We start from the raw sequence: 24,973 nt of genomic DNA, 5'->3' as shown, positions 1-24,973 counted from the left end.
ATCTTCACCCCTTTTGTTTCTCCCTAACAGAAGCATGAAAATGAAAAGATGGTGGAAATATCACTTGCCTTTAATAATATAATATAAAGACGATTGGCCTTGCCAGCCATTTTTTATCCAATCGCAGCTCTCTTAAAACTCTTTCATTCATTCTAACTAGTTAATTGAAGCTCTAAAAAATGAGCTTGAGTAAAAGAGAGATGACTAAAACAAGAGATGGAAATATCATTGTTTTTTTTTTTTTTTTGGTTTCCTGGTGCTTATATGCAATTTCCAATTGACAGGATTAACATTTTGAATGGATCAGGTGATATAGGAAATAGAGGTACGAGTCTAAACTTCTTTGCTCTTTTATATCTGGATTGAGTAGATAGATTTCTTTGTTTCTTTAATAAAACCTTTAAACAAATGTTCCTCAATACTAATGCTAAAAATATGAGAGCTTCTTTGGATACACTGTGCGTTAGTCTCGATAAGATTATTTTAATTTAATCTTATTTGTAAATAATGACATGAATTAGGAGTTCATTATTAACTAGATATCATGCATACCTTCTAAAAATATTCGATTTCAATTTTCTAATTTTGAGTGCAGTTGGAGCTGTAATATTTAATGCTCTATAAACAATAAAAGGCAACTCATCTGCCCGATTTTTGAAAGAGGGCTTGCCATCAAAATCCACTTCTACTATCAGCAATAAAAGGCAATTACCTCAACCCTAGCCTAGCCAACGTAGCATTATCTGAATCCTAATCAAACCCATTCTGAACCTCGGGTTGCGAAGGGTCAAGCCTAACCCAACCTGCCTCTAAATCTCTCCACACTAATCCAACCCACCTAACCCGATTTGAGTATGGTTGGTTTTGGATTGGCCTATGATGGAGGCTGAAAAAATACAGACAAATATGATTTTAAAAATCGCAGTAAAATAAATTAGGTGAACATAGTTAGATTGGGTTTCCCAAAAACCTTAGTCATAACGCAATCGGGTTGTCTTTTCCTGACACAACCCAAGCCAAAATTGGGTTGAACCTGTCGGATTCGGGTTGAGCCCGACCCAACTTGCACTCCTACTTACGCTTGAGCCACATCTAATTCAAGACGGGAAATTCGAAACTCGACCAAACCACAATAAGCTTCCATCTACCCTAAAGTTGTTTTCTAAGCTACTCGTTGAGGCTATAGTTGTCAATAATGTCATCAACAAGTCGTAAGCATTTGAAAATATTCAGTAGGTCTTACATAAGCATCTTTGGAATCCAGTTTCCTATTTGCAAATAACCTTATTTTAATCTAATCTCATCTGCAAATGGGATAATGGGGCCTCTTAGGAAGCCATTAACTACATCTTATTTGCAAATAATCATATTTAACTTCATGACAAACTTTGATGGAGATCCAAGAGAGACTCTTAGGCCATGTTTGGCAACCATGATTTTTTTTTCATGGAATGTTAGCTTACCAAGTGTTGAAAAGGGGGCAAGGAGAGGAGGAGAAAGAGAGAATTGAGAGGGTATGAGTGAGGAGATGATACAAAGTAGCTGAAAAATAAGAAAAACAAAAACTCGCTTTCGACTTGAATTTCTTCTTTTCCCTATTTTCAGCCACTTTTCACCCTCTCCTCATTAATGCATGCCCGCCCAAGTCTCCTTGCCCCTCTCCTACCCTCCTTGTCCCTCTCCCACCACTTGATAAACCAATATTCCATGGAAAAAACTGTCATTACTGCCAAACATGGCCTTAGGGCCTCTATAGATGCTACCAAAATTTATTCTTAATAACAACTAAGATGAAAAATGATGAATTTCTATTAATCTGGGACCATTACAATTAACTATAATCTGTCCTTAAGTAATGTCCTTAAAAGATAAGCATAGATGAAAACCTTATGAAAGATTATCCTATTCTAATACCTAATTGCTTAATTGCCTAATCTACAACATCTAACACCCTAGATCCAGTGGTCAGATTTTACTAGATTTAACATAAGTTTCTTTTAGTTTAATCTTATTTCTAAATAGGACATTACAGCTTCTTTGGACCATTAAATATGGCATTGCTAAAAGCCTAAAACTATTATAACCATTTTTTGCGTGTAAGACCATACGCAAATAATTATTAACGGCATCTTCAGAGGTCCTTAATCATCATAATTGTGGGAATTACACACTAATCAGACACTTTTGGTTAGTCCATCACAGTTTTTCAACATGATCTGGATAGTTTATCTATTTGAGTTTACCACGGATGACAGTTGCCTAAAAGTCACATGCATGTGATGGTCCTACCCATCCTAGCAACCGCCTAGAAAACGGCAACTAACCAACATTCTAATTTCAAGTTAATCCATATGGACACTTGCGTTGCAGAGGGTGGATTCAAATAATGATTCAAACCATCTCTCTTTATGTATATATACTAAATAATTCAAGATGGACCCACATTAATTACAAGAAAAAAAAAAGGTCAAATATGTACTCGGCCAAATCAAGTGCAGCCCACCATTTACACCTCGAGGGTTGGTCACGCACCCAGTTTCTACCCAAATCTATAGATATGAAGGGGGTCCACTAATGCGTTGAGGTTTGTTCAACAACTAAAAGAGATTATGTTTTAATCTGAAGCTCGGTCAACATGGGTTAGATGTCATCCAATTGGAATTTGTCCATTCTAGTGAAGCTCGGTCAACATGGGTTAGATGTCATCCAAGTGGAATTTGTCGATTCTAGTGGGGTCCACTTTATGTAATTCATGTTTATCTCTTTCTAAAAATTAGGATTTAAGATCAATGGACATCCTTTTTTATCCTAACTCTATGTTTGACAAGAGTTTTGTTAGAGGAATTAGGTCAAGCAAGAGGTTGCTTGAAGCATTACACCCAAGGTATCTAGTTTGGAATACCAAGTTTGTTGCCTCCAGCCCCTATATATATATACACACACACTAGGATTTTAATAGGTTAATGGGCTCTAGCCCAAGTAGGCCCACTACACTGGTCCATTATCTTATTGGGCTTATATTAGAACATAATAGGGTTATATTATTTACCCAACAATCTCCTCCTATGTTTTACATATAGCACAATCCAATAGATAGTTAATGTGATGTCCAAACAAAATTATTGAATCATCCATATCACCATATCAATAAAGATCTGTAATCCAACTGAAAACAAGAATACTTTATGATTAACCAAGAGTTTGAGATACAATCTAAACTCAACCAAAGGTAGTTTCACATATAAGAAAACCCCACTGATCTTAGAGGAATTCATTCATGAGGTATGATTCTCATCGAGATCCAAAATAAAGTTCCACAAAAAAGTGAACTCGATACATACTGAAATGAAAGCATAGTCTTTATGACTTTAGAAGATTTACTCAAGTAAGTCATCCTCATCAAAGTCCAAATCAAGATAAGCTCCACCGTTTTCGCCAATCCCTATGAATTATCAAATATGGATTTCATAAAAATGAATCCAACCAATATTATAAACATGAAAGTATCTAGTTCTACCTAAAGAAGAACTTAGTACAATTCCATAATTCACGAAAGTATCTAGTTCTACCTGAAGAAGAACTTAGTACAATTCTAAAATGACTGAAAAAGTATCAGTATCACTCTCACCATAAGCATAATTGTCAAGTTTCAATAAAGAACAAGACCTAAATAGCTTCTTTTGCAAAGAACCATTACTAATTGTCAAGTTTCAATAAAGAACAAGACCAAATAGTGTCTTTTGCAAAGAACCATTTCATGTTTCTTTTTGGAATGTTACAGTCATCTTATCCATATTTGAGTTAAGATGTATCATCAAGTTTGGAATGTACAACCTTTTCCAAAAAGGACATGTCATCAAATGTGGAATGACATACAACAACTGTAAACACTACAACAAAGTTTAGTTTTAGAGGCAGACATATAGAGGCAGACGCAAAAAAGCGCCCCTGCTAATGCGTACGCGCGCTGACCTTATTACGTAAGAAATAAACGTAGTCTTGACTGCCTCTATATCTCCCACTTATTTAGGCGACCCCAACCACTTTTTTTTTTATCTCCCGTGCCAAGCACGAAATTTTTTTGTTTTCCCTCTTGTTTCTTCCTCCACTTCCATCGACACCTAGCCAAACCCTCTCCATTTTCCCCCTTTCCTCCAACCTTCTCTTCCAGCCCTAATTTTTTGTTTTCCCTCTTTTTTCTCCCTCCACTTCCATCGAGACCTAGCCAAACCCTCTCCATTTTCCCTCTTTCCTCCAACCTTCTCTTCCAGCCCTAGCTTGTTTTGGGGTTGCTTCCATGTGGAACGCCACCACCGGTTTCTAAGGAAAATAGACCATCGTTTTCCCTCTTCTAGGCTCTGTTCACTTGCCTTCTCAAGAAATCTCAGGAAAGGAAAATACCCCTTTTTTCTCGGGAAAGATAAATTCCCGCTGTTCGCTTCCCTTCTTGGGAAAGTATACTTATTGACATGGAAAATAAAAAGTATTACGTGGAAATAATGGTTTCTCGCGAAAGTACCCATTTATTTTTCCGTCGAAAAGGGTAGGAAAGCGCTTTTCCATCACGCGCTAGAAAATCTATCGGGGTTATTTTTTTCAAGTCACGCGTCTGAAACGAAACCCTACCTCTGAAAGGAAACCCTAGCCGCTCCTCTTCTTTGTCTTCCTCGAGCACTCTGGCGGCGGTAATCACTCCGGCGAGCACCCAAAGACCGGCGAAGCACATTCTTCTCCTCTGTTTATCAAGGTACTGTTTCATTTCTTCTTCCCAAGGGCAGATTTGCATCTTTTTCTGTTTTTTTTCCGTGAGATTCTGATTTATACAAGATCTGTTCTGTTGGGGGTTTGATTTTTCCCTTTGTATGCTGTGATTTCTTATTATTGCCTATGTTTCTTCTCATTTTCCTCTTTGTTGGTTGTTTTTTCTTAGTTTTTTTTAAAGATCCGTTTGATTTTTAAAGATCTGTTGATCTGTTTCATACAAGATCTGTTATTGTTGGTTGTCCAGATCTATATTATGAAAGGTTTTCTTCTCCTATTTTGATATTGATGTGTATACGGTTGATTTTTTAGGGTTCTGTGGTTTATTTTCTATAACAAAGTTCTGGTTGTAACAATAAAAAACGTGGCCTTAGGGTTTGGATTTTTAGAGTTCTGATATGTGTTATTTTTAATTAGTGTTCATTTTTTTAACTTTTTCTTTTCAAGGATAGTGTTCTTTTCAAGGTCTGTTTTTGTTTTTTTTTATTCACACATTTTTTATTGGGCCACAAAATATCTGATTTCTATGTGACTATTGTTGATGTAATTCAGTTTATGTATTTCTGTTTATTTCTATGGTTGTTTCCCACACAAGATCAACTAATCTCTACTGTTTCTTTATTCTTTGCCACACAAGATCATATCTGATTTTGTTCATATGTTAATATTTGTTTTTTGGAGATTGTGGGTGGTTGTTGGTGCTTTGGGGGTTGATGGATGTTTGGAGGTTGTGGGTGGTTGTTGGTGCATTGGTGGTTGATGGTTGTTTAGAGGTTGTGGGGGTCTGTGGGTGCTTTGGGGGTACATGGTTGTTTGGAGGTTGTTGATGGTTGTTGGTGCATTGGTGGTTGATGGTTGTTTGGAGGTTGTGGGGGTTTATGGTTGTTTGGAGTTTGTGGGTGGTTGTTGGTTTGGTGCTTTCTGATTGTGGTTATTTTGTTTCAATTGTTGCGACTATAGTTATGGTGTTTTTGGTAGTTGGGTTCTCATCTTCAGTTATGTTTTTTTTAGTATTTGGTAGGCTACCATCATGCCTCGACAACCAGCAAATAGGCGCATGTTGATCCTTCGAGCTGCAGCTATAGTAATCTCTGCGGCAGCTGCAGTTACTCTTAGGGTTCGCCTATACCTAGAGCAGAATATTACAAGAGCACCTTACGAAAGCGGGTACCTAACCCGTAGGACATTTGTTAGACGTATCACGAACGCAGAGGACCATTGTATTGCTCTTCTTCGTATGGATGTTCGGTGCTTCCGCACTTTCGTGGCCCTTTTCAGAAACACTACCTTGTTGGAAGACACAATTCATTGCACTGTTGAGGAACAAGTTATGATTTTCTTAAGTGTGATTTCACACAACGAAAGGAATCTTATTGTTAGGGCAACCACAAGAAGGTCTGGGGCAACTGTTTCAAAGTATTTTAATAAGGTTCTCGATGCTGTTCTCATTCTGCAATACATGTTCATAGTACGTCCATCAAGGGAGACACCACGTGCAATCCTTGATAATCCTAATTTCATGCCTTATTTTAAGGTACATTTACGATAGGTACGTATTTCGACTGTAGTTTGTTAGTAATTGAGGCATGTTCATGGTGATGGTTGACATCTGAATGTCCATATTATAGGATTGTCTCGGTGCAATTGACGGGACGCACATTCCTGCAAAAGTATCTCAGGATATTCAGAAAAGATATATTTGTCGTAAGCACTTCCCATCCCAAAATGTGTTAGCCTGTTGCGACTTTGACCTAAAGTTTACGTACGTCCTTTGTGGGTGGGAGGGGTCGGCATCGGACTCACGGGTGTTAGCATCTGCCATATCAAAGCAGAACAGGATTCCTATTTTGCCAGGTAATAGTTACCTTATTATTATGTTTGTACCGATGCAGTTCCCGTAGTACATAGCTAATTTGAGTATAATCCTTTCTTTGATTGTAGGAAAGTTTTACCTTGGTGATGCCGGGTATCCGTGCCTGTCCCATTTTATAACTCCAATCCGATGTATTGGTTACCATCTCAATCAGATTAGAAGGCGCAGACCAAGAAAACCCGAGGAGTTGTATAACCAAAGGCATTCTTCGGCAAGGAATGTAATCGAGCGAACTTTTGGTGTCCTGAAGAAGCGATTCGGCATATTAAATTTAGCACCCATGTACTCATATGACAAGCAGATCGACATAGTGTTGGCCTGTTGCTGCGTCCACAACCACATTAGGAGGGAGATGCCCGACGGTGCCTACATTCAGGATGTTGACGATGAGCTGGCATTGCTTCCACCTGAAGAGGAAGAGGAGGAAGGACCTGTTCCTCCTCCTCCTATGACCAGGGCCGAGGATTTAAGGGAAGGTCGTAACATTCGAACCACAATCATGAATCAGATGTGGAATGATTTCCAAGCACGTCATCGTTGTTAGGAAACGCACCTGTGTTTACATTTTCGATGTGTACTTTGTTGGAACTGTAGCTTATATTCCTTTCTTTGTGGTGTACTATTTTTATAGATATTCATTTAGTGTGCTGGGTTGAGATCTGTTTATGTAATTTCTATGTTTGTTACAGTATTGGTTAATGTAACTTCTAAGATTGCTTATGTCTATTGGTTATCTATAATTCTATGATTGAAGTTTTTTATATGAAGTGTTTCGAAAAGTTGCAGGCGAGATGGCAGGAACTGCAAGTACAGCTGATAAGAAGGTGAATGTCTCATGGAATGTGACTATGGATGGGACTATGGATGGGGCTCTCTTGGCAGCCCTTAAGAATCAGATAGCCGAGGGGCAGAAAACTGGTGCTGGGTTCAAAGAGTGTGCTTATGTTGCTATTGCGCAGGAACTAGTTACTGTCCTGAACATGACCCTAACGAAACAGCATGTGAAAAATCGGTTGAAGACACTGAAGACAACTTATAGGACTCTGAACTCCATCATAAATCTCAGTGGCTTTGGCTGGGATGAAACCATATGCAAGTTATCGGTTGACGAAGAAGTGAAGAATGAATACTTGAGGGTAATATTTATTTTTCGTATATCGCTTCCTCTATTTATAAGTTACATGTTTAAATAATATTCCGTGACAATTCCTTTCCTTTTTTACAGTTGCATCCAGAACACCAACGCTTCTTTAGCAAACGGTATCCTCTCTACGAAGATATGAAAGCTGTCTGCGATGATGATTACACACGTGGGGAGGATGTTAGGGATACAAGAAGGGATCCCACTCAGCCGACGCAGGACACACACGGTGCTTCTTCATCGACCCTTACGGTTGGGCTAGATGATATGGACGAAAGTTACCTCCGTACTCCGCCTCATGGTAGAGCGTCTTCATCTACACCTGTCTTAGATGCTAGCATGGGCTATAGTGACTCTTCTCCTATCAGGGGCCCATCTGCTAGTGGTGGGAAGAAGTCAAAGAAGCGTCCTAATGCTGCACTTCTATCGGAGTTGCAGGTTGTGTCTTCCAGCATTAATAGGGTTGCTGATGCCATAATTACTACTGGTGAGGTGCACAGCCTCCCTCACCTGAAAGATGCCGTGCTTGAAATTGGGGGTTTCCCCAGAGGTGACCTCGTTGATGCTTATGTGTACCTGCACGGGCATCACAAGGAAGCTGAGGCATTCCTTTCTCTGGAGAAGATGGACCGAGAGGAGATGGTGGGGCGCATTCTGCGCCGTTTGGCTGGGTCTGTGTCTTGAACCGTTTCGGTTGGAGGTTTTTTTGGTTCTTGGGTCTTTTAATGGATGGAACTATGTGTTACTTATGAACCTTTTACTTATGAACTATCTATGTGTTATGTTTAGATATATTTTGGGTGTATTTGTTTGATGGAACTATGTGTTGTTGGTTTTATGGATGGAACTAGGTTTTATGGATGGAACTATGGGTGTAATAGTTTGATGAAACTATTGGTTTTATGGATGGGTGTAATGTTTAGATATATTAGATTTATGTGAAGATTGAGATCTTTGGCTAAACGTTGTTTATCCATGGATGATATTTGCCTCTCATCTAAGTAAACGTTGTTTATCTATCATTTGTTGTTGGAAAAATTGCTTATGTGTTGTTTATGTGGTACCAGGTAATGGCGAAGGATAAGTTTTATGTGGTTTTCAAGGGACGACAGGTGGGCATATTCGAGAGTTGGGCAGACTGTCACCTTCAAGTGAATAGGTATAGTGGAGCATCTTATCGCTCCTATGCCACAAGGAATGAGGCAGAAGCATCCTTAAATGCATATATTGAGAGCCATGAGGATTTGAAAGACAAGCGTGAAGAGGACATCCACAATGTTCCTTGGTTTTTGGGGTTAGCCATTGGTGTGGGGTTAATACATATGACAGTAGCATTTTAGACTTTTTTCCACTTGTTTATGAGGTATGTTGACTCACATTATGGTTTTATATGCAGACTGGGCATTAAAATGGTTGCTGATGCCAAAATTACTACTAGTGAGGTACACAGCCTCCCTGACCTCAAAGATGCCGTGTTGAACATTGATGGTTTCGCTAGAGGTGAGCTCATTGATGCTTATGTTCACCTGCATGGGCATCAGAAGGAAGCTGAGGCCTTCCTTTCTCTGGACGAGATGGATCGAGTGGAGATGTTGGGGCGCATTCTGCGCCGTTTGGCTTTGTGATGTTTATGTATTTTTAGGACTGTTACTCAGATCTCTGTTTTTTCCTGCTTATTCATGTTCTTGTAGGTTTTAGGAAGCCCTACCATTCGTTTTTATGTCTCTTTAAACTGTTAGTATTTAAAATGTTGACATTTACACTGGTTTTCTACTTTGAGCAATTTCTTTTCCCCTCTCATGGTAATTTATTACAAAAAGCACTGTTCCAATTCCACTTTCTACATTGAAATTGGATTTTATGATTATGATGTAAACGCGTTTAGTATGCTTTCTTGTTGTTCTGCTTGGGAGTGCACACAATTGGATGGATGCTTGTAGTTCTTTAATTGGCTTTGGATCTGATTGTGCCATGGTTACTTGCTTCATGGTTGTCCTAGCTTTCATTGTCCATATCAGATTCTGATAAAAGCATTAAACTTGTGTGTTCTTAGGATGATCAATGCCATGTAACGCAGAGTGTATCTTTAAGATTTGTATTTTATGTTTGTATAATAAGATCCCTATATAAATATTACAGGTTGTGTCCCCATATGCTGGACTAATTCAGACCGTCGGTGAATGTCACTTTTCTTGTAGTGATACTATGTACGTGTTGTTTATGCGGTAGCATTTAATGCAAAAAAAAAAATCTCTTTTGCAAAATATGTTTAATATGGGTTTCTGCATATTTTCCCTTGCTTTCTTGGCAAGTGAACAGCGAGAAAATAACTTTCCTGCATATTTTCCCTCCCTTTCTGGGCAAGTGAACAGCGAGAAAGCAAGGGAAAATCACAGTTTCTTTTCCTTTCCTTTCCATTTTGCCACGTCAGATTCCTTTCCTTTCCTTTCCCGGGAAAACAAGTGAACAGAGCCCTAGGGTTTGCTCCAATCTCTCTCTTCTCTCTTTTAGTCTGGGTTTGCTATTTTTGATCTGGAGTTAGGGAAAAACTGATGAGAGGGTTTTGATTATTTGATGTGTATTATAGAAATTGAATCAATTTCGGTGGAGAGTTTAGGGTTTGGGGCCTATCTCTATTGCTCGTCAAGTCATCTAAAGGTAGATCTCTTTCTTGCCCTTTTTCTAAATCGAAGCTATTTTGTTAGGAATGGTGGATCTCTGTCAAATCTCACCGGGGATTTCGTGTCCATTTTGTGTTAGGGTTCTAACGTATGTGACACTTTTCTTAAAGATTTATGTTCTGTTTTTTTTTTTTGGATGGTGAAAAAGATTTCTGTTTTATGCTTTGATTCTTCTATGTTTATGATCCATTGCTATCCCATCAGGGATGAGCTATCCCATCAGGGATGAGATCAATCTCTCCCACACTTTAGAGGGAAATGACAAATTTTAGGGATTTAATTATATATTAGAAGTCCCTCTATAAAAGTTCTGTTGTTGTGGTTGAAGTCAATTTTTTATATGTAATCAAACAAAGGAAAGCATGAAATTTTGGAGAAGTTTTTCTTTTCCAAACTTTCCAGATCATCCCAAGTGGAGAGAGAGAGGGAGAGAGTAGCTAAATAGTCAAGGGTTTGTTCTTCAACCTACAGAGTCGGATGTTCAATCCCAACTTAGGGGTTTAAAAACAATAGGCCCAAATTACTGTCCTAAAACAAAGGAGTCTTAGGATTTGAGAGAAACCAATATTTCTTGTCCTTTTTGTGTTAGGGTCTCCTTTCTTATGTATTAAAGAGAAATGAAAGCTTTTAAGTGTTGCATATATAGGATGATTCAACAGTACATGGAAGAGAAAGAGGTTAAATAATAACAAGCATACTACACCGCTTAAAAGTAATTTGTCTTTGAATTTATGTATTGCTAAATAGCATAACCAAAATGTAAAGGTACTTCATCTTTCTCTTCTGGTTTCAGATTAGAGGCCACTACTCATTTACACAGCGCGCTCTAGATTTTAAGATGAACTGTTGGATTTTCCCTCTTTTACGGCTTGTTCCAATCTCTATCTCTCTTCTATTTTAATATGTTATTCCCTCTGTAGCTGTTTTAGGGCTTGCGACGAGAGGGTTTTGATTCTTTGATGTGTATTGCAGAAATTGAAACAATTTAGATGTTCAGTTTAGGGCTTGCGATGAGAGGGTTTTGATTCTTTGATGTGATGGCTTGATTGTTGAGTTGTTGAGTTGTTGATCTTGTTCTGACTAATGCTCTCGTTTCAGTCGACGATTTGATACCCTGCAATAATGGTGTTTCTTCTGTCTGCTTATTCGAGTCTCTCCAATTTTGAGAATGGGGAGATGGGCTTCAGTTTTCATAGATATTAATGCAATGTCATTGGATGTAATTTTGACTACTGCTCTTGTAGACATGCTTTTGAAGACACTTCTGATAAGAATTTAGTGTCATTGGATGCCATGATTACAGGGTAAGCGCAGTGCGGATTTCTAAAAGAAGCGATCCAGTTATTCTATCTTATGTGAATGAATTTAGTGAGATCAAATGGGATTAAAATGGTGAAATTGTGGTCTGATTGTGCTACTTTGGGGACATTAGATCTTGGATGAGAAACTCATCTCTACTTGGGGAGGAACTGAATGTGATTCTTTCCACTGCCCTTGTTGATATGTACTCAAAATGTGGTTATATCGATAATGCTTGCATACTTTTGGTCATGATCATCAAGAAAGATGTAGTGTCATAGAATGCCGTGATCTTGGGGTTGGTGACCATGGCAACGGAAGGAATCCTCCAGCCATTTTTTTCTGTTGATAAAGAGCGATATTATATTCATTGGAGTCCTCGCATCATTTAGGTAATTAAGGACTAGTTAAAGAGGACCGCGTTAATTTTGAACATATGTTTAAGAAGCATGATCGGAGTCCCAAGCTCGAGCATATGCTTGTATGGTGGATCATCCCGGCCCTGAACTGTGTGTCTGTGTGCGGCAGTGCGCATGTGCGTGTGTGTGTGAGAGAGAGAGAGAGGGATTTGCTAGCATCCATCGTAGAAGGTGTGTGAGTGTTAAGAGGACCGGGGGGGGGGGGGGGGGGGAGGGAGGGATTTGCTAGCGTCCCTTGCAGAAGGCCTTTTGCGGATGGTTTGTTTCATGTCATAGCAGCCACCAAGGCTGATTTTCCTGCATATTTTGTCTTCATTCATGAGGTGGCTGCTCTAACATGCAACAGACCATCCTGTTTGTCTAGGGCATTGTTTTTCTCAAAATTGCATTTCCTGTTTGGTTGCCTAGGGTTTAGAGACCAGTAACGTGTTGTGTTTGATGTTTTCTATGGTTTCTGGAGTTGGTAGGTAATGAATTTCTGGCTCGATAGTTTTATTATATTTTTTCGTTTCGATTTATTTTTATGATGTGTACACACTGAAGTCGAAAGATCAGGAGCTGGATTAGGGCTTTGATGCCCAGTTTCGAAATATACATGGGTTTTAAGCTTCGAAACCTGATTGGTTTCGATGCTTTTAGTTTTCTTTTGATTATAGATGTCTTTACATCTGGAATTTCTGCATTTCTGATCTCCATTATGATAATGATCTGAATTCATGTTTTTTATGGTTTTCAGTGGGAGAAATAAGATGGAGACTCTTAGCTAAATATTTTTTTTACTACCCATTTATAGGTTCTTAATCAGAGGGATACAATTATTATCTGATTATAAATTGTAGTTCCCCAAATCCATACTCTGCCTGCACATCAAAATATAATTCTTACCCTTATTTTATCAAAAGAATGGTAAACAGAAAGGCATGCGTGTGAGCAAGGTTTTAAATCTCGGTTTCGGTTTTGGTCATCACCGAAACCGAAACGTTTTGGTTTCGGTACGAAATTTCGGACGAAATCTTGTAAAAATTTCACCGAAATTTCGGTGATTTTGGAAATTTCTGAAACGTTTCACCGAAATTTCCAAAATCCGAAACATTTCACCGAAATTTCCGAAATTTCGGGTGAAATTTTGTACTTCACCGAAACGTTTCACCGAAATTTCCGAAACATTTCACTTAAATTTCCAAAATTTCACCGAGATTTCCGAAATTTCACCGAAACGAAACGTTTCGGCGAAATTTGGTACTTTTCCGACTCATTGTGAATTTCGTTTCGTTTTCCACCGAAACCGAAATATTTCGGCCGAAACGAAACATTTCGGCCGAAATTTAAAACCATGCGTGTGAGTAATAGACGAGTGCATCTCTTCCTTAGAGCTTATAACACTACAAAGAAGAGGTTAATCACTTCCATTTAGCTGAGCATTTAAACAGCTTTAAAAGGGATGAAAATTACATCTGGCTGGAGGAGTCCACAGCTGAATGCGTAGTCTGAGTTGTTAACCAAAAGGTGGAGGACAACCCTAGTCTTATGAGGGTCTTATTCCCATGATAACATTTTTTTAATTGCTAAACCCAAAGACCAACCTGGTCTGTAGGCACAGACATAGAACAAAGAAATGGCGTACATGAGAATAACAAGAAAAAAGAATGAAAACAAATCATGAAACAAAAGAAAACCACAAATAAGTAGCTGCCACCAAACTATGCATTTTCTTGGAGGTAAATAACTTCATTCAGTGATCTCATCCTGGATAACATACCAAATATTTTAGGACCAAGTCCAAATATGTCATACAAAATCGCAAAAATTACCCTGCATGCATGAGTTTGTGATTGAACTTATTTGCATAATAGCATCTTTTGGATTTTCTTCATTCATACTATTAGAGAGTTGATAACCATAGAAAACACTGCTTCCATTATTAACGATGTAGAGAAAATAAAATGTCCGGTCTATGTCATTTTTCTTTTTAATTATTGCCCATATTTTACGGATCTTGATTTCTGTCATGTCTTGTATAGCAAGTCATTTCTTTTGTTATTATGGTTAATTTTTCTAAATGAGATGTGAAATTTGCAGTGTTTTCTGTTTATATTTTTTAACTCTGTTTTTCTTTTTGCAGATCGAGGGGGAAGAAAACCATTTCGTCTCTTCCATTCCTCCTTTCTTCACCTTCAGAGTGTAACAAAAATCAAGCTAGGTCAGTCATTACTGTTTCTTATTTTCATTTCTTTCTCTTTTGTATTTTCCACTTGTATTTCCTGCAATTTATTTTCATGTTTTATATTTTTCCTGCAGTTTCCTTTATCTACTCCTTTCTTTACCTTGTGCTGTTGTTCTTACTTTTTTTTGTTGATTTCTGTTTGCTTCTGGGCTACTTAAGTTCTCTTTTCTCATTTGGGCTTGCTGTATTTTGTTTGATTAATCTGAACTATAATTGAACATGTTACTTCGATTTCTCCATCTCTTTTTGGGATGGATGGTGTTAAATTGGTTGACCAATGTCTTCGATTTCTCCATGTCTTCGATTAATCTGAATATGTTACTTCGATTTCTCCATTTCTTCGATTTCTCATAGTTTTGGGTAATAGGAAAACTGTTCTATCTTCTAAGAAGTGACCCTTGATTATTCCACTGGCAATGGATTTCTTCTAGTTTAGGTACCTATTTCTTTGACTTTCTATTAGTTCTAAAGAGGAAGTCTTGCCATTTAATTCCATAGTGAGAAGCATATGAGGGTCCACTGATTGTATTGTGTTAATTAACTCCTTGAATTGCATCATGGATCATGTCTACATTTCTTTACATTTCTTTTTTTTATCAATGTATCGGTCCTTGAGTCATTCCATAGAATAATTGAGGTACCATTGCCTATTAAACAGAACATCCCCTCTTCAAATCTTTTTTTTTTTGGGTAGGTACCATTGTAAAGATCTGGAAGTGGGTGGCTTGTTTTCTTTCACTTTCATGACCCTTATTCAATTGTAGTCTGTTGAGGATGAAACTAACATGTCCCTCTTTCAATTTCATGTCCAAGTGAACTATTGTAATAGATCTGCTTTCTCTACAGTTTCTGTATCCAGTTCATGTTTTTTTTTAATGATCTCGCCGAATTTCACTTTTGTTTGTCATACGTTTGTCATACTAGTGTAATAAGGAGGGTGTCCCTATGTCTTAAATGGTGTCTCTTCGTAGTAGTTTCTGTTGAGAAGCTTTGCTTGTTTTAACATCTTATTTTCTGCTTGCTAATTTTATAGAACCACTATGTTTCTCTTAGTTACTTGAGGTAAATGGGTTTCAGGTCACAATAGGTATTCTTGCTTGTTTGTCTTTATTTTTTGATAATGTGAAAAAGATGCTTACCAGAGGTGATTTTATTGAAGGCTTTCTTTGTGTCGGGTTAATTATCGTAATGAAAAAAGAATAAAAAATCATAGCTTGATGGATGTACCAACAGGTGGTGTCAAAGAATTTCTTTGGAATCCTAGAAGATCATTTCTTTTTTATTCTCCGATAGATGATCAGAACTAGTGAAATCTGTGGGTTTTTTTTATTTCGGGGGAAAATGCTAGGGTTTGATTTTTTAAGAAACAAAAAATCTGTGGGCCAAACTACAAATTCTCCCAGTACAAGTGAAGCAGTGGAGGTAACAACTTTTTCATGGATTTAGTTTAAAACCCTCTCGGCTTCCATTCCCCTAGGGTCTGTTCTGTTGCTTTCCTTGTCCGGGAAAGGAAAAGGAAATGATGTGGCAAATGGAAAGGAATTGGAAAAGAAAAGCAGTGGTATGAGTGTTCTGTTGTAGGAAAACTGTAAGGAAAACATACAGAAAATATAAAATGACACATTCTGTTGGATAGAAAGCGTACGTAAAGTTTACTAAATTCAACATGGTTATTAACTAAAACCAATTCAATAAGAATTTGCAAAGGATTAGACTAATGACCAAACTACAGTGAGATAAAAAGAAGGGTGATATGAAAACCAAACAATAAGATTAAAGAATCAATGAACAAACTGCAGATGCACAAAAAATGTTGGATGTACAGAAATAATGAATAGACTCAGTCCATTGTGTTATACTATTTAATAAATAGTAACTGCTGTTGCTTTCCACATGGTCAAATGTGCTTGTTTTTTTTACTATGGACATAATTCTCTATAAGCCAAATTGAAGTCATAGATGCAAAATTTATTAAGGCAGAGTGGCACCTGAGGACACGATGCCCAAGATTTGTTAGATTGTTGTTAAAATTGTTACTGTTTCACTTCCAGTGGTGGAATAGGATCGCTTTGTATTTTTCCCAATGGATACAGTTCATTATGTTATAAGTAGCAAACAGTCCATTGGGTTATAACTGGTAGTATCCCATTTGCTTAAATTAGATGAAGACTACTGAAAGCCAAGGAAAGCCAAAAACGAGACAACTAGTTGAAGTACCCCTGGAGTGAGGATTTTACATTTTGAATATGAGGTATGAGATAAAGGGATATAAAGAGAGGAACAATGCTGGCTTGTGGCAAATCAAGGTTTGAGATCTGATGATTCAGTTGGGTTTTCACAAGACACTTCAACGAGAGTTGAAGAAGCCATTGGACAACCGGAAAGATTTAAGATTTGGAGGGTTGCAAGTGTGATCTGCACATCTTACTGACGATGTGCCTTATAAGGTCAAAAATGAGGAGTCTGCAGAAAAGCTCTGGATGAGAAGATCCGCCACAAAACCCAGCCCTAGCCCTATCCCTTCTTCACGGAAAACCCAGTCACAACCCCTTCTTCACCGCAACACCAAGGCCTAGCCCCTTCTTCACTACAAAAACCAAGACTCACTCTGCAAAAGCAAGTGTTCAAGCCCCTCTCTACCAAACCCAGCCCCTTCTTCATCACCACAAAACCCAGGAGGTAAAGAAGGGGCTTGTTTTTGGAAGATCTCCAATGGAATTATGAGGGAGAGAGAGAGAGCTTTCCCAGGAGAACGGTTGAGAGTAGGGAGACGAAGCCGGAAGGAGGGTTCTAAACGATGAGTCATGGTTCTCAACGAGCTAGAATTATGAAAGAAGGATGAAGGAGATTTTATTGATTTGGAGTCCCGATAAAATGGAATCTTGGAAGATTTTACAACTTTCCGTTGTTGGGAGGCGGAAAGTTGGGTGGGGATTTTAAGCCGACACGTCACCTTTGGTGGATTCTACGCAGGATTGAAAATTACCCGGTTTAATGCAACAGAACGACCAGATATTGCTTTTTCCATGGAAAATGGGGTGTTTTCCATTTCCTTTCCCATAAAAGTGGCGCAACAGAACACACTCCTAGTGTCAATGGACAATGAAATTCCACTTTGGAGTTGGGTCTTGTACATGAGGTTCATTTGGTTCCAATGTTAATATTAGTATTTGCAGACTAGATTATTCAAGTTGGGTGTCTTGATATTGTGCCATGTTATTAATGTTGTTCTTTTGTTTGCTTTCAGAGGATATTTCAATTGTGCAAGTTAGTTTATGGGATGCATTGTCATTTTTTATGTTATGATATGTTATCGTATATAACAGATAGAATTGCAGACTTCTATGGCTTGTTTAACATGTTATCTAGATAGAAAACTATAACTTTAATAATATCCTTTGACTATTCTCTATAAGAGGCTATGTTGATATGCTGACATACAATTGTTCTTTTTATTTGTTTTTTTTTCCACACCGACAGATATATAACAGTGGTTTTTTATTTGTGTTTAGGTTTAGGTTTAGGTTGTTGGGTTTAGGGTTTGGGATTGAGTTTGAAATTTGTGTTTGGGTTTAGTTATATGTTTTTTACTATTAAAATGATCAGATTCCAAGGACTCCATGAATGGAGCCTAGATAGTTGGAATGAAACCCATGTTTTGTATGCAAACATGTTTGTTCAAGTTTGGATAATTGATACTCATACCTTTAGCGGTTCTTCTTCATATGGGAATTTTTCAGTTGTACATGTGTGTTCCATTCGATATCACATTGATACTCATACCTTTAACGGTTCTTCTTCATATGGGATTTTTTCAGTTGTACATGTGTGTTCCATTCGATATCACATTGATCTCAAGCAAATCAGGAATAGAGTAATGGATCGAAGTTGGATTCAACTGGACAGGTTCGAATCTCAATACATTTTTGTTTTCCAGATGTACCTGGATTCAATTGATGCATTATTAAGATGTGTCAATTGTGTTTCTCACTTGGATGAATTAGGGATGACGTAGCGTACGAGGAAGGGGTTAAAGAGTTTATAGAGTTCGCATTTGCCAATACACCTCGTGGGAACAAGATAATATGCCCATGCAATAGATGTGTCCTTGTTAGGGTGGTTGATCAGACACAGGCGGAGGAACATTTATTATGGAATGGGATGCTTAAAGGATACACTAGATGGTATTTCCATGGGGAAGGGTCTTCAAGTGCCGCTAGTGAGGGTGATCGCCCCCATCATGATGACTCGAGTAGACATGATGGTATGCATGACTTGTTGCATGACACATTTCGAGTGCCGAGACATGATGAAGAAGTTGAGCCAGCTGATGATGAGTTTGATCCAGGAGATGATGAGGTTGGTCCAGGAGTTGCAGCTGGAAAGGGTCCTGATGCAGATGCACAAAATTTTTTCAGGTTATTACAGGACGCCGAGCATGATTTGTATCCCGGCAGCAAGTTATCAAAATTGAACTTCGTTGTTCGGCTATTTCACATAAAGTGCCTCAATGGATGGAGGAACAAATCATTCACCATGTTGCTCGAGTTGCTGAAAGAGGCACTTCCTGAAGGGGAATCATTGCCAAATTCTTTTTATGAAACGAAGAAGATTATTAGGGATTTAGGCCTCCATTACAATAAAATAGATGCATGCCCCAACGATTGTATGTTGTACTGGAAGGAAGTGGCTAACGATTCGGCATGTCGCATATGTGGGGCTTCTAGGTGGAAATCAACTGCACAAAATTCAAACAACGATAGAAGTTCTTCATCTACCGGAGTACACAAAGTATCTGCCAAGATTCTGCGTCACTTCCCATTGAAACCAAGGCTGCAGAGGCTATACATGTCAAAGAAAACAGCCTCTTTCATGACTTGGCATGATGTAAGTCGTACCAAAGACGGGCTATTAAGGCATCCTGCAGACTCCACCGCATGGAAAATATTGGACTACAAATACCTGGTATTTTCTTCAGAGCCTCGCAATGTTAGACTTGGGTTAGCAAGTGACGGCTTCAATCCCTTTAGGACGATGAGTATTGCACATAGCACGTGGCCAGTTATTCTCATGCCTTATAACTTGCCTCCATGGATGTGCATGAAGCAACCATATATGATGCTCTCGTTGCTTAATCCTGGTCCATCTGCACCTGGAAATGATATAGACGTGTATCTGCAACCTTTGATAGAAGAGTTGAAGGAATTATGGGAGGATGGTTTACAAACTTACGATGCATCAAGGAATGAGACATTTCGAATGCATGCAGCAGTGTTGTGGACCATCAGTGACTTCCCTGCATATGCTAACTTGTCAGGATGGAGCACCAAAGGAAAATTGGCTTGTCCTTCTTGCAATAAGGACACATGTTCTTGTCGTTTGAAGCATGGAAAGAAAGAATGTTACATGGGCCACCGGCGATTCTTAACCACCAATCACAAATTTTGATTTGAAAAGTGGAGTTTTGATGGCACTGTGGAAGACAGGTTAGCTCCGATTCCATTGACAGGGCGTGAGGTACTAGACAAATTAAAAAACATTAATATCACATTTGGCAAGAAACAAGACAAGAGTGTGAAGATGCCAGATACCCGTCGCCAGAAGAGGCCACATGAGGAGAATCCCATGGGATGTGAGTAGAATCCTTTGAATAAGCCTACTAAGGTACACAATTGGAAGAAAAGAAGTATATTCTTTAGTCTATCATACTGGGAGTCACTCCTATTGCGTCACAATTTAGATGTGATGCACATTGAGAAGAATGTATGTGATAATGTAATTGGGACGCTACTGAATATTGAGGGAAAAACAAAGGACAATTTAAAAGCACGGCGAGATCTACAACAGATGGGAATAAGGAGAGCACTTCACCCAATGACTAATGGAAAGAACAAAACATATTTGCCCCCAGCATGCTTCACAATGTCGACAAAGGAAAAAGAAGCCCTTTGCAACATCTTGAAGGACATCAAAGTTCCAGATGGCTTTTCCTCTAATATCTCGCGACGTGTAAATCTTCGGGAGCGAAAAATTTCAGGATTGAAGAGCCATGATTGTCATGTTCTAATGCAACAACTACTTCCCTTAGCTTTACGCTCATCATTACCTAAGAAGGTAAGCTCGGTATTGATTGAACTCTGTAACTTCTTTAGAGAGTTATGTTCTAAAGTCCTCAAAGGCAATGATCTCAAGAAACTGAAAGATAGGATGGCACTTACACTTTGCCATATGGAAAAGATATTCCCGCCGGCGTTTTTTTATATTATGGTGCATTAGCCTATTCATTTAGCCGACGAGGCAATGATAGCTGGACCAGTACAATACCGATGGATGTACCCTATCGAGCGGTATGCAAAATTGTTCAAAAGTTTTTACACCTATGAGGCTTTCTACAGATTCTTATTATTAACTGTAATATAAGTAATGTCTATGCAGATACCTTCTCACATTAAAGTCATATGTGCGCAATAGAAGTCGTGTCGAGGGATCTATTGCAGAGGGATACTTAGCAGAAGAATGTTTGACGTTTTGCTCGAGATATCTAGAAGGTGTCGAATCAAAGTTGAATCGACCACCAGGGAATGACGAAGATGTTCCATGTGAACAGGCACATCGACAGGACGCCATCTATGTTCTCATCAATAGGACGCCATCTAGGTAATGCTAAGACATGCACTCTAGATCGAACCACAATTGAACAGGCACATCGACATGTTCTCTTCAACTGTCACGTAGTCACCCCATTTCGTGAGTAAGTTAATTAAATTATTTTTTGATCTACTATATTAGTTAATAGCTTGACGTTTTGTCTCTTACATTATTTCATACGCAGAAAACACACTAGGGATATTAAGAATCTGCATCCTCGTGCTAGACCAATGGATATAGAACAAACTCACACTAAAGATTTTCCAAATTGGTTTATGACACATGTAAGTTTGATAGAACCTTAAGCCACTCTTCAAGTTTATATGGTAAACAAGTTGCTCTTTGCTAATCATTCTTATATTTTGAATAGATTCAAGAGTTGCATCATTCAAGAAGTGAGCACCTTTCTGAGAAACTTAGATGGCTAGCCGGCGGTCCATCGACCGTCGCTGCAAAATACAAAGGGTTCCTTGTTAAAGGTTTTCGCTTTCACACAAAGGAAAGTGAACAGAGAAGAAAACTCAAAACAGTGGAGTTGTTGTCACTGCAACTACAAGAAGTTTTTAAGTGCCAGGGATCAGAATCCAATAGCAGGAGAGGTTAATTACTACGGTGTTTTGACAGATATCATCGAACTTGACTATTACGGATACCTGAAGGCGTTATTGTTCAAATGTGATTGGTTTGATGTTCTAACGCCGGCCAGGGGAATAAAAATAGATGAGTTTGGTTATACGGTTGTAAATATGTCATGCCATATTTATAAAGATGAGCCTTTCATCTTCGCATCTCAAGCCGAGCAGGTATTCTACGTGCAATATCGGATTGGCAACAAAGACTGGCATGTGGTTTTGAAGTCGAAACTTAGGGACTTGTTTGACGTGTGTGGGGACAATGAGGAGGAATATGTCGAGGCTGAGGTAGCAGAAATACAAAATTTGGAAGACATTGATAGCTGGGAACGGTCAGATATAGTTGGTATGGAAATTGATGAACCGTTGGAAATGTTTACCCAGCAAATGCAAGAAGAAGAATGTGATACAGAGTCAGACAGCGATGATGAAGATGAAAATCACTTAGTTGATGTTAATACAGATGATGTTGATACAGAAGACTCTGATACTGAGTCAGACGAAGATGATGAAGATGGCAATCGCTTAGTTGATGTTGATACAGATGATACTGATTAATTATAAATGTGAAATGCATTTTTGAATGCGACTTGAAACTCGTTCCAACTGCCTACTTCAGGATACAACTTAACATCTTGAAACTACCAAATCTCTGTACGTGCTTTATGTATGGATGTCGATTACTTTGATTATATCATCTCTTTGGATTGTTGTATGGTGCTTGCTCTTTTGATAAAGCTATTATCTTTAGGTAAAGCTGTTATCTTACAAAAAAATGTGAAATGCTTACCCAGTAAAATGTGAAATGCATACCCTATAAATTAAATGTGAAATGTATACCTTCTGAAATGCATACCCTGTAAATGCATTAATACTTCTAGTTTGTCTTTCAATTTAAAGTTCATTTCTGATAAATATATTTTCCATGTTATTACTAGTTTATCATGTGATTAATCTGATATAATTTTTTATTTAATTCTCTAGTCTGTTTATTAATGCATGCCTATTGGATTAATTTGATAAATTCAACTGTTAATCATTTTCAAGTTAACTTCGACGTAAGAAAATATAATGAGAAGGACTAGAGTTCCATCACAGTCCCAGGAGCCCCGACCCCCATCCACTAATTCCCATGGCCAGGTCGAGTCCCAAGGCCGTGCGTTGCTCGATGTTATAGATGACCAGGCCCTATCACATGAGGCCCAGTCCCATCGCCACAGTGTATCATCCTCATCTAGAGGCCCTAAAAGGACTAGAGGCCCCCACTTACATGAAAGAACTTTGGGCCAACCATGACGGAAAGAGGCAGAAGGTTGAATGTAATGAGTTGGGGCAACCTGAAGATGATAATGGAAAAAGTCTTACGAATTTTCTGGGCACGATAGCTAGACGAGGGGAGGAATTGCCAATAGACGTGCCTAATTGGGGGGAGATGAGTCAAACCAATAAAGATGACATGTGGAACATTGTCCAGGTATAATAATACAATTCGTATATATGTTTACCTTTTGTACTTCCTCATTATTATGTCATGTTCATCTCTTGTTTAACATGTAATGCAGGCGAGATTTGAATTTGACATCTCGATTAAGGGTTGGGTGTTTACGTCCCTTGGAAAGAAATGGAAAGATTGGAAATGTATATTGAAGCGTAAGTTCTACGACAAACAACTTCCATGCACGGATGACAGGGTTGTGTAGTCACAATATAAAAAGCTATGCGAATTTTGGGACTCAGATGAGGGACAGGTAAGATACATGTGGCTTATTAGTTTTGCTTCTTGATGTTTTAATTGATTTGAACACATAACTCTGATTCTGACTGTATTGATTGCGCACTGTAGGAACGCAGTAAAAGAAACAAGGCTAATCGTGCCAAGCAGAAGTTCATGCATAGGGCCGGGACAAAAAGCTATGCTAGAATACGCAAGGCAAAGGTAACTTGTCACCTTTTGATTTCATTTAGTCATTATATACTGGTAGTCATTGTCTAGACATTGTTGGGACAGAAAACTGAAAGGAATGGGGTGGAGATCAGTCGCACGGAGATGTTCAAGCTTACTCATGGAAAAAAGAATGGGCAGCCCCTGCCCCTAGGTGATGCCGCAGGGGCTCTAATTGTACGTTACCGTTTTTTCCTTTAAATTTCATATGTTGTCATTAGGGGACTAACTTGATGTGTTTTTTTCTTCTTCTTCTTTTCAGGCTCAATTTGAAGAGTATGAAACTCAGCATCCTGAGTGCACCATGGGCAACACAGGTATTAAAGATGACACCTTCTCTAAGATTGTTGAACCGGAGAGACGTGGGTGAGTGCGTACATATGGGTTAGGAGCCATCCCAACTGATCTTTGTGGCACACCATCGGATCGCATGGAGAACCGGAGACAAGTTATAGAAGCAAATAAGAAAAAATGCGACGCTCGAGACAAAGTTGGATGATATTATTCGGCGGTTCGATGATTACGTGGCTAGCCAGGTAATATCTTAATTACATACATATCGATTAAGTTATATTTCTGAAATTTCATGTTAGATAGTGTGCATATGTTATTTTATGTTAGGCTCAGTCCGGTGCGACTCTCTCGCAACCACATGCCCCGTCCTCCTCTGCGAGTCGTGCGATTCCATCCTCCCATGAGGTAAAAACATTGTTTACTTTTTCATCTAAATAATGTCAGTATTTGACTTTATAACTCATTATCTTTATTAAGAATCTATGTTTGTAAGGTTGGCCTTATGAGCATTAGAGAACCTGATGTTGAAGTGGCACGGGGTGTCATTGTGAGTCAGGATCCAACGACAGTAGTTGATGGTTTACGATTGGGGCAGGGATTCGCCGAGGTTAGGATCGATGTTCCAATAGTCCTAAGTGAACCACTGGTACAACAATCTAGACATGTCAGAACTATCATGGATGCCATCGGAGCTACCTTTGCATGGCCATTGTTCTTGGTAAAGTAATTGAACTTTTCCTCTTATTGGTGCACAATTTTACATTAATTGAACTTTTCTAATTTCTGTCTTTATTGTTTATAGTTTTTTTTTTTGCAGGTTAAATTTGCTCCGACCACTTGAGTTGTGCTCTTTTGTTCTCTTTCCATCTTTTTGTGTAAAAGCAGTGACTTCACAAGTTTTTGTTATCTCGCTTCTTTGTTACTTGAAATGATGCTAAATACCATGTTGACAGTTGGGTTTCTTTGGCACTAAATAGCTTGCTGATTATATGCGAAACTTGAATATATTTTGATCAAATATATGGTCCTTTTTTTATATTAAGTAGCTTTCTTCTATAA

The 24,973-nt window shown here is 38.5% G+C and overlaps 2 protein-coding genes across 7 annotated transcripts; both read left to right on the top strand.

Annotated features, from left to right (window-relative positions):
* Positions 1-137: 137 nt before the first annotated feature.
* LOC143871060 (uncharacterized) lies at positions 138-24,950 on the top strand. 5 transcript variants are annotated; one of them, XR_013245870.1, is made up of 10 exons: positions 275-325; positions 14,297-14,374; positions 22,726-23,152; positions 23,241-23,426; positions 23,522-23,614; positions 23,687-23,797; positions 23,883-24,156; positions 24,242-24,319; positions 24,408-24,632; positions 24,732-24,950. XR_013245870.1 is itself a non-coding variant. In XM_077376644.1 (5 exons), exons 1-5 carry the CDS (start codon positions 7,483-7,485, stop codon positions 19,844-19,846), a joined length of 2,115 nt encoding a protein of 704 aa, XP_077232759.1. In that variant the 5' UTR covers positions 7,452-7,482; the 3' UTR covers positions 19,847-19,916. The 5 variants fall into 5 exon arrangements, 3 of the variants coding, with proteins under 3 accessions (XP_077232761.1, XP_077232759.1, XP_077232762.1); XR_013245876.1 differs by lacking the exon at positions 275-325 and adding an exon at positions 9,244-9,275; XM_077376644.1 differs by lacking the exons at positions 275-325; positions 22,726-23,152; positions 23,241-23,426; ... (4 more) ...; positions 24,408-24,632; positions 24,732-24,950 and adding exons at positions 7,452-7,770; positions 7,860-8,076; positions 18,217-18,304; positions 18,403-19,916.
* On the top strand, positions 20,114-22,715 carry LOC143871106 (uncharacterized). Of its 2 annotated transcripts, none has more exons than XM_077376648.1 (3): positions 20,114-21,149; positions 21,231-21,330; positions 21,417-22,715. In XM_077376648.1, exons 1-3 carry the CDS (start codon positions 20,980-20,982, stop codon positions 21,648-21,650), a joined length of 504 nt encoding a protein of 167 aa, XP_077232763.1. In that variant the 5' UTR covers positions 20,114-20,979; the 3' UTR covers positions 21,651-22,715. Both variants share the same exon structure in this region, with proteins under 2 accessions (XP_077232763.1, XP_077232764.1).
* Positions 24,951-24,973: the final 23 nt, after the last annotated feature.

This window comes from Tasmannia lanceolata, unplaced genomic scaffold (genome assembly GCF_043159265.1).
Source record: "Tasmannia lanceolata isolate RefF3 unplaced genomic scaffold, GAP_Taslan_0.1 ptg000002l, whole genome shotgun sequence".
NCBI lineage: Eukaryota > Viridiplantae > Streptophyta > Magnoliopsida > Canellales > Winteraceae > Tasmannia > Tasmannia lanceolata.
The sequence above is the reverse complement of the archived record's forward strand: the minus strand, read 5'-3'. Positions and strand labels throughout refer to the sequence as shown.

Excerpts from the sequence above, each read along its gene's own strand:
- LOC143871106 (XM_077376648.1), top strand. The coding sequence starts at position 20,980 with ATGACGAAGATGTTCCATGTGAACAGGCACATCGACAGGACGCCATCT. Across the intron at positions 21,150-21,230 it reads GTAGTCACCCCATTTCGTGA|AAAACACACTAGGGATATTA; the intron begins GTAAGTTAATTA and ends TTTCATACGCAG. Across the intron at positions 21,331-21,416 it reads CAAATTGGTTTATGACACAT|ATTCAAGAGTTGCATCATTC; the intron begins GTAAGTTTGATA and ends TATTTTGAATAG.
- LOC143871060 (XM_077376644.1), top strand. The coding sequence starts at position 7,483 with ATGGATGGGACTATGGATGGGGCTCTCTTGGCAGCCCTTAAGAATCAG. Across the intron at positions 8,077-14,296 it reads CCTCCGTACTCCGCCTCATG|ATCGAGGGGGAAGAAAACCA; the intron begins GTAGAGCGTCTT and ends TTCTTTTTGCAG. Across the intron at positions 18,305-18,402 it reads AGTTGGATTCAACTGGACAG|GGATGACGTAGCGTACGAGG; the intron begins GTTCGAATCTCA and ends TGGATGAATTAG.